General features: G+C 39.3%; 2 protein-coding genes and 1 long non-coding RNA gene across 6 annotated transcripts in view; 1 reads left to right on the top strand and 2 right to left on the bottom strand.

Moving 5' to 3' along the window:
* pum (pumilio) overlaps positions 1–2,206 on the bottom strand; it is a 192,476-nt gene extending 190,270 nt beyond the window's left edge. For 2 of the 3 annotated variants that reach the window (XM_070217617.1, XM_070217616.1), the window contains exon 1: positions 2,095–2,206. The gene's annotated coding sequence lies outside the window, so the exon portion shown is untranslated. Of the gene's footprint in view, positions 1–1,307; positions 1,480–2,094 lie in introns of those variants that run through there. The other variant, XM_070217615.1, reaches the window with a different exon arrangement.
* On the top strand, positions 1,215–1,711 carry LOC138913589 (uncharacterized). Its single transcript, XR_011419377.1, has 2 exons — positions 1,215–1,350; positions 1,412–1,711. It is a non-coding gene; the product is annotated as an uncharacterized lncRNA (long non-coding RNA).
* Positions 2,207–4,367: 2,161 nt separating the features above from the next.
* On the bottom strand, positions 4,368–8,571 carry D1 (D1 chromosomal protein). 2 transcript variants are annotated; one of them, XM_070216791.1, is made up of 3 exons: positions 8,321–8,571; positions 7,020–7,666; positions 4,368–5,494 (listed from the first exon to the last, which is right to left on the bottom strand). In XM_070216791.1, the coding sequence occupies exons 2-3, from the start codon at positions 7,426–7,428 to the stop codon at positions 4,815–4,817; spliced, it is 1,089 nt and encodes a 362-aa protein (XP_070072892.1). In that variant the 5' UTR covers positions 7,429–7,666; positions 8,321–8,571; the 3' UTR covers positions 4,368–4,814. The 2 variants fall into 2 exon arrangements, with proteins under 2 accessions (XP_070072892.1, XP_070072890.1); XM_070216789.1 differs by lacking the exon at positions 8,321–8,571 and adding an exon at positions 7,801–7,924.
* Positions 8,572–8,642: the final 71 nt, after the last annotated feature.

Raw genomic sequence — 8,642 nt, forward strand, 5'->3', positions numbered from 1 at the left:
AAAAAATTCTGGAATTATTTAAAAAATGTATATAAAAATTGCAAATTCTAAAAAACCTCCACCTTTAGGATCACTTAATCATTCGGTTAAAGGATTTCAAAAACATAACTGTTTTTTAATTTAGGCTTATGGAAATAATGATTTTAGGTTCGTAATAAAATTACACGTAATATCGTTTCAACGATCTGAAAAATAAATGTATATCTGGAGCTTGGCAAACTTCTGGACAGAATTAAAGCGCCCCCCGCGAAGGGAAGCCAAAAGCGCAAAGACAACGGCTGAGGCGGGGGGTGGTGGGGTGCGAGGGGAGGGGCGGTTGAAAATGGAAAACACATAAAATTAACATACACACAGAGGAGCAAGAACAACAAAAACAGTAACAAGAACAACGATGCCGGCAGACGATGAGCGAATGCGACAGAACGAATGGCGAAGAAAACGAAACGAAGACGAAGGCGAAAGGCGGCCGCAAACATTTGAGGTTACGTTTTCAGCGAGAAGAATGCGAGTGGGTCGGTTTTTCTTATTATTTTTTTTGTTGGTTGTTTACGAGAATCTCCAGCTCTCCTTTTCTACCTTTCTCGCCCCCCTGAAAAAGACTCTCTTCGCGGAGAGACAAGTGCAGCATGCGAAAAGGGATTGGGAGACAGAGAGAGAGCGAATGCTGGGCCCCTGGAAACACGCACACACCCGCACGCACGCTCGGGAATATAAAAACAAACATAAAGATAAACCATAAAAGAGATGGCTGACAAAACAAAGGAGGCGCGGCCGATAAATAATTAATAATTAAACCCATCGAATTGTTTAATCAGTTAGTTGGTAGTTTGGCGTTCTTATTGGGAAAAGCACGTATATACAAATGCAAGGCGTCCCGAGAGAGAGAAAGAGCGAACGCACTTACACACACATAGCCGACGAAGGCGGAGGGCGAGGCGGGGAGAAGGAAGAAGCAGAGCAGCCAAATGGCCGCCGCTCGAAAGGAAGAACACGATGGAATAAGGAAATAATGAAACACACACACGCACAATCGGAAAAATATTTCAGCAACAAAAAAAGGGAACAGGAACCGTATCAATTATTCAGGCACACACTTAATTGATTTTTACCTTTTTCGGCCAATATACTAAGTAAATTCGCAAACTATTTATACATGTTTGCATATATACAAAAAGCGGTCTGGAAGTACGCACTCATACACGAGCCGCCGCAGAGGAAAAGGGAAACCCGATGATGACAATGTAAAACGAAACAGGAGTATTTTACGGTTTTTGGCAGTTTTTTCGTTTTCGTATCGAGGCACTTACACATGCACTTAAAAAAGCCTTCGCATCTGCATTTCCTCTGATGGTGTGTGTGTGCTTTCGTTAACACGAAATTTAGATTATTTAAATTACAATTATTTACACAGGATGATGAAGAAGAAATCGGCCAGGAATTTCCTCAACGTCGCCGCCGTCCGTCGCAAAACGATAATAAAAGCTAAATGCAAAGACACACTGGCCAAATACAACTACAACTACAACAAGGAGTGCGAGCGAGAGAGAGGAGAGAACAAGAACCCCAAAATGAGCGCAGTGTTGGCAAACGTGCGAAATCAACAGAGAGAGCAGTGGGCATGCTCAAAGAGAGCGGGGGTGTGAGCACAAAAGGCCGACAAATTATTTTACTTTTATTAACATGCGCGCAAAATATTTATATAAATTGATTACACATTTTCTTCTTCTTTTGTCACCCCAGTTCTGGCTTTTTCATTCTTCACCCTGGCAAATGAATTGCGCTGCGCCGGCCAAATTGTTTATATATTATTTATCAATCGATTTTAGGGGCATGCCAAATTTGATTAGACGCCAGACGCACACAAACACACACAGCCGCACAAACAGCCGAACACTCGCGCATACATACACACACACCAGGGTGTTTGTTTTGTTTTTGTTTGCGGCTTTTTTTTTATCAATTTCTGATTTTTTGCAGCCGCAAATTTGATTCTTATTTACTGCCGATTGGAGGGGAAAACATTAGTATCGAATTATCACCAATTGGTACCAGTTTGAATAGATTTCTTTTTTTATTGTTGTTGGGCACACACACCTTAGCTTATTTGAAAAATTTACATATTACAAGCACGCCGTTCTAGGTCTGCTTCTTCTTACGCGCGAACATTTAGTGAGACCGCAGGGTGACCGTTCGAATATACCAACGCGAAACGTGCTGAAAAATACTTTTTTGTCGTACAAAATATACCAAATGAAGAAAAATATACCATTGTGATGGTGAAGAAATCCGTTAAAAACCAATGTCGCTCAAATCAATACATTCAATCCATCAGCAATTCGTAATCCGGCTTTTTAAAGCTATTTTAGAAAATAATAAACAGAGAACCTTATTGTTCGATAGTTTTGCCAAGTTCAAATCAAGACACCTGTTACCGAATGACGGATAGTGTATATGCAGAGCATATAAATCGGAGATTTACATTTGTCAAAAATCCAAAGGGTATATATCAAATCCATCATCCGTTGTACGGATGGTCCATAAGGTTTTGCCGTTCCAAAAATGTCCCAGTTATGTATACCTTCCATATTTCCGTCCATAAAGTCCATCCGTTGGAAACAGCTGAAATTTCAAATCAAATGTGACACTCGTGTTCCCACAGAACACGTCCACATTTACCATCCAATAACAGCTGACTAGAAGGGCAGTTGCTCATCTCAACATGTATAAAGAGAGATTTCAACTCGGTCAAACTGTTCAAAATTTCCGTTCTTCTAATCTTATCTTATAATATTATAATAAATTTCAGAAGAATTTAGAGTTGCACCGAAAAAACATCGTATAACTATCACATAAAAAGTCCGTTAAAGTCCTTCAAATTTGGATGACGGACTTACTGTGGGAAAACGCTATTAGAAAATAATTTACATATATACATACTAGGGTGGGTCGATTTGGAGGTCAACAAATCGTAGGGGGGGAACGTATTCTATAGACTATTCTAAGCAACATTGCCAAAGAAACTATGCCTTGGAAACCACGCTTAACCTTCCGCATTTGCATGAGAACAATACTGGTTTTTTGATGAAAAATATCTCAGTAGCCTTGACTTTGGAACATTTGTGTGGACGCGAAAAAAGATATAAATCGTTTGGGCGGAACATAATCAATGGACCATTCTAAGACATATTGGCCAATATAATATACAAAATAACAGTATTAAAAAAATGCTTTAAAGAGAACAAAACATTTTTAACAAAGGGGAGAATTAAGAATTGACAAATATTTCTCGGCTACTATGATATTTTACTCAAAAGTAAAACGAAATACCAGTATTTTTCTCTTGCAAATGCGGAGGGCCAAACGTGGTTTATGGCATATAGTTTCTTGGGCAATATAGCTTAGAAATGCCCAGAGATTGTTTTCCGCCCAAACGATTTTTTACGTTTTTCAGGTCTATTCTACTGTAGAAATTTTATGGCTACTGTGATATTTTTCATCAAATACTGGGTTTTTTTCTTTTGCAAATGCGGAGGGTCAAACGTGGTTTTCAAGATATAGTTTCTTTTGCAATATTGCTTAGAATTCTTTTAAGATTGCGTTCCCCCCCTACGATTTATCACTTTTTTTTGCCCATACAAATCGACCCAGTCTAATACATACATATGAATATGTTTCGGACATGTCCCAAAAATTTGCAAAAGATCAATATTTGCATTTAGTTACATTGAATATAGCCAGTAATGGCAGTTGTTTTAACAGGCCCAATTACTTTCGGAATATGTACTATTTTTCCTTAAGTAAAATTATAAGTAATATCAATTTGCAGGAAAATAATGAACTGCATAAATAAGGATAATAAAGAATCCTCCCTAACAAATTCACTGGCTGTGGCTACGCCATCATCTTCGAAATCGCCTTCGGTTATAGAAAATGTTAGGATTGCATATAAACAAATGATATCCCCCTGGGTATGATAAATTGGTCTAAAATGTATTTTAGATTAAATTGTTTTACTTTCGATGACTTATAAACTCATATTTAACTTAAATTGGAATTATATGTTTTGAAGGGTGGAGCCAGATTGACACCGCACGAAAGTGTGGCAACTCTTGCAAATTATCTACACCCGAAATATTTAAATGGTAGATAAAGTACCCTGACAAAATTTGTGGTTACCTAGCATTTTTAATTTTATAAAAGTAGACAAGAACGCCTCACTAAAAAGTAGATGAATGCAAATATTTCCACCCCAAAGCGGCAAATTATCCCCAGAACCGTTAAAACATCGATAAGAATCGATACCTTTTCAAAATACGCTTTTTATGAAATTCAACCCAAGTTTACTTTCCTCCCAATAAAATCACATATTTAGGTCTAATGCGTTTATTTAAATTTGTAAACGATTGAATTAGCTGCAATCAACTCAAATTACTTATTAAAATGAAATACATTGGATTTATTCCGCAAAAATTATATGGTCTTTGGAACCTTCCCCCGAAAGAGAAACATATTGAACTACTCTAATACATATTGTTATTTATTTGAAAATGTCAATCAATTTAGAAATCATTTTTCAAATTACACGTCATTACGTCTCGGCAATAAATCGGAATATGTATGTAGTTAATGTTTGTTGTTTAAGGAGGGGAAGGTTCACGAAAGTCCAGTAGGTCCTCTCCTGGTGTTTTTGTATTTTATGGTCTTGTCCCGTACTTAAGGTTTCATGTCTTAGTTGCAGATAATGGTTTTTCTCTTTTTTTTCAATATTCATTTTGTGTTGATTTTTAGGGGTGTATGGAAATGTTGTTAAATGTTTAGGCAGCTACCGATTCGGCATCGTTGTAGACATCCGAAACATATTCCTCGTTGGCATCATTATCGCCATCGGAGTTATATTTGAGGCCATCTCCTTTGGTTGGTGTTCCATCCGGACGACGCTCCTCATCGTTCGACTCCTTTTTGGAGTTGTGCTCGGCCTGGTCGGTGGAATCGGCATCATCTGCATCGTCGTTGTTGGTTGCATTTTTTGGTGGGCGACCACGTGGCTTCGGAGTTCCCTCCTTGGGCGACTTTCCGGCGGAGAGGGCGGGACGTCCGCGCTTCTTCGGCGCCACTGCCGTCTTCTCCGGCGAGCTGTGCGCCTCATCCACGGAGGTCTCGTCCTCCTGATCGTCGCCATTGTCCTCGGCCACCTGCTTCTCAGCGGGAGCGGCATTGGCCTTTGGACGACCGCGCGGACGACCGGTGGGCACGTAGGCACTGTTGCCACCGCCGCTGCCACCTCCCGACTTGTTCTGTGGCGGACGACCGCGTTTCTTGGGCACCGGTGCCTCCTCCCCGTCGCCATTCCACTCGGCGGCACTCGATCGCTTCTTCGGCCTGCCCTGACCGCGTCCAGTGCGCGATATGTTTAGGTTGACGGATGTGGTCGACGGGCGGCCCACTGGGCGACGATCCTCAATGCTGCTGCTATCATCGTCGTCATCCTGATCGTCTGCGGTGCGAAAAATGTAAGGAATTAGTTAACGTACAACGTGTGGAATAGAAAGTTAGATCAAGAAAAAATAGATACTTATTATTATTAGAATATCAGCAATTTTTGGTACTGTTGAACTGTAATCATATTGAATTTTAAATTGTTATGTACAGATGTATTTAAAAGATTTATTTAAAGAATATATATTTTTGTTATTGAAATTAAATATCCAAAAAACCCTCCAAAAATACGTACAAATAAAGTTAATAATTTTAAATATATTGGTAAACAAATTATTTAGGGAATACTAAAAAATTAACAATAATTCTTATAATTAATAATCCTAATATACCTCGTAACATAATTCAACTTTCATCATGTAATACATTTTATGCCGACTTAAGAAGAAATTTTTTGAAAAAAGTAGCAAATTTTCAGAAAGCTGAATATTAAATATCTAATCAAAAAAATTATAACTACCACGATAATTAAATCTAAAAACAGTATTTTTCCTTACAAAAAAAGTACAAATATATTTGATTTTGTTTTTACTTTAATTATGGAACACGCAACCTTATTTCTTAGCGACCCATTCTATGCAAAGGTTCAGAGGTGCAAATTCCCAAGGTAGAAACCCAGAGTCTACCTGAAGATCTGTGAAAATCCCCAGGTAGCGCCGAGATAAAGGTACGAGTTTTGTGTAAAGCAAACAAATAAAGGGATAAGCACACGCATAGTTTGAAACGGGATGTTTTTTTTTATACAGCACGGGTATATTCCTGAAGGGAGTTTATATAAAAAACGATACAGACCAAGATGTAAAGATTACAGAGATACGCAAAAGTAAACATATGGAAATTAACTGCGAAATAGGCGACTTACAGCGTTCACGTAAATTTGTTTACTGTACTTAAAAGGCCGTCAGATGTAGGAAAGATTACTGTCCTTTTCGGGGCATTGCAACATTTTAAAGGAATATCTTTTTAAATTTTCTTATTTAAGTAAACAGTAATTATTATATGCTATTTTTGTTATAGTAATTCTGCGAGTTTTAAAAAAATTCAACAAAAAACCGTGATTATGCGCTTTACTTTTATTTCTCATATTGCGTACGCACTGTACCTTCATAAATGCCTAATGAAGGTGGGTGGTCGGTCTCAAAGGATTATTGGACTTGAAAGTTCAGGTCGCGCGTGTATTTTTTCTTTTGCGAAGAAAAAAAAACATACTATTTTTTTCAATACTAAGAACATACTGTACACGAATACCATTTAAAGTGGGCCCGATTTTGCATGCATATACCACAAAGTTTGCGACTTTTCTCCTTTTACTGCGTATTGTAATGTAATTTTTTTAAGGGGTTTATGTTAAGTGGTACATATACAATATATATTAAGGGGTATTTTATAAGTTATGTACTACTGTACACTTTGGAAATACTTCAAAAATCTGAAGATTTTTTAATTTTTAGTTTTTTTACGGTTTTTGAAGTTGTATATATTTTATTTTTACTGTACAGTAAAAACTCTTTTGTTGTACTTGCCTTCCTCCTCGCTATCGCTGGGCTGATGCTTCTTGGGCCTGCCGGCCTTGCGTTTTTTGGCGGAACCGGGCGTCTTGACCGCATCTCCGCCGCCACCGCCGCCGGTGCTCCTGGGGCGTCCCCTGCCCTTCGCCGGGGGCGAGGGGGAGGAGTTGTTGGCCAGCTCGTTGCCGGAGTCCTCCTCCTCCTCGTCCTCATCCTCGTCGTCGTCGTTTTGGATTTTGGACGCCTTGGGCGGGCGACCCCGCTGGCCGCCGCCGCCGCTTGGTGCACTCGCTCCCTTGTTCTTGGCGGGACGACCGCGCTTTTTGGCGCCCGGCGAAGCTGCCGCCGCCGCCGACGAGGCGGATCCACCAGCGCTGGCTGCCTTTGGCGGCCGACCGCGCTTCTTTACCGCAACTTCCTCCATTATTTTGCTGGCGGTTTTAAATTAGCAAGCGAATAAAGAAAATCCTCGCTTTTCTTTTCTTTTCTGCGCCTTTTTTAGCGGCGTCCCTTCACGCACACACACGCACACTAGACCTCTCTCTTTCGCTCTCTGGCGCAAAACACACAAACTGCCGAAGCGCTCTCGAGACACACACACACGCTCACTTATTTTCGCTTGCCTCCTCTTCTTCTTCGCTTTTTGTTTGCCGAAAATCGAGCTGGAAAAATATGCAGAAAAACAATTTCAGTTACTTGCCTAAGTGCGGCAAAATGCGCGCTGAAAAATTGTGGAAAATTCCAGGAAAAAATATAGTTTTCGCAGAGCCGGAAAAGGCCGCCCCGCGCTACTTACTTGCTTCGCCAATTTTAATTGTAAATGTAAAATACGCGCACGCTAGTACAGTTGTTGTCAGTGTTGTCAAACAGCCGATATTTGCCCCTAAAAAATACCATCACAAGAACGGCGTTGCGTCAAAACGTAAGTGTCAGTTACGTAATACGTAAGTCAGTTTTACGTTTCCATAGAGGGCGCCCGTTGCCTCAAACCAGTTTCCCGCTTCCGCCAATTTGGCGCCCCTAAATGTTAGATTTCATGGTTTTCTAACAGCAATGTTAAGATACAACGTTTTCTTACATTGGCAGAGCAGCTACAGCGACGCAACAGTTCTGCCAATGTAAGAAATGTATCTTAACTGGCCAGTTTCAGTGTTGCCAGATAAAAAATCAGATTTCGTTCCAATTAGCAATTGTACAAATTATACCATTCTTTTTCTGGCGCTTGAAAACACTGTTTTACCGTTTTATATTTAAATTCAATGTTGCCTTTTATAAAGCGATAAATAATATTAACAGATATTCAGAGTTATACTTACAATCCTTAAATGGTGTTGGCCGAAAAATGTTTTCCTATTTTTTATTTAGCAAAGAAAACTTTCAAACGACGGAAAACGAATTCAAATAAAAACAACGTTACAAAACACAACGATAAAAATATTTGTAAATCTTTTTGTTAAAAAATCACATTTTCGTTTCAATACAGACTTGAAAAACCTTCACCAAATTAAAATATTTCACCACAAAAATTAGATTTTGAAATTCGATCTGGCTCTAACGAAGGAACTTAAGTTCTGTTATATAGAAGCAGGGAAACCTTTTAAAAGATTCAAATAAGTACACTGGACTCATGGCTTACTA

Source organism: Drosophila takahashii, chromosome 3R, assembly GCF_030179915.1.
Source record: "Drosophila takahashii strain IR98-3 E-12201 chromosome 3R, DtakHiC1v2, whole genome shotgun sequence".
Classification (NCBI taxonomy): Eukaryota; Metazoa; Arthropoda; class Insecta; order Diptera; family Drosophilidae; genus Drosophila; species Drosophila takahashii.

What these genes read in the sequence shown, in the direction of transcription:
- D1 (XM_070216791.1), bottom strand. Translation starts at nt 7,428, where the DNA reads ATGGAGGAAGTTGCGGTAAAGAAGCGCGGTCGGCCGCCAAAGGCAGCC. An exon ending in CAGCGATAGCGAGGAGGAAG is followed by an intron (nt 5,495 to 7,019) that starts GCAAGTACAACA and finishes TTCGCACCGCAG; the next exon opens with ACGATCAGGATGACGACGAT.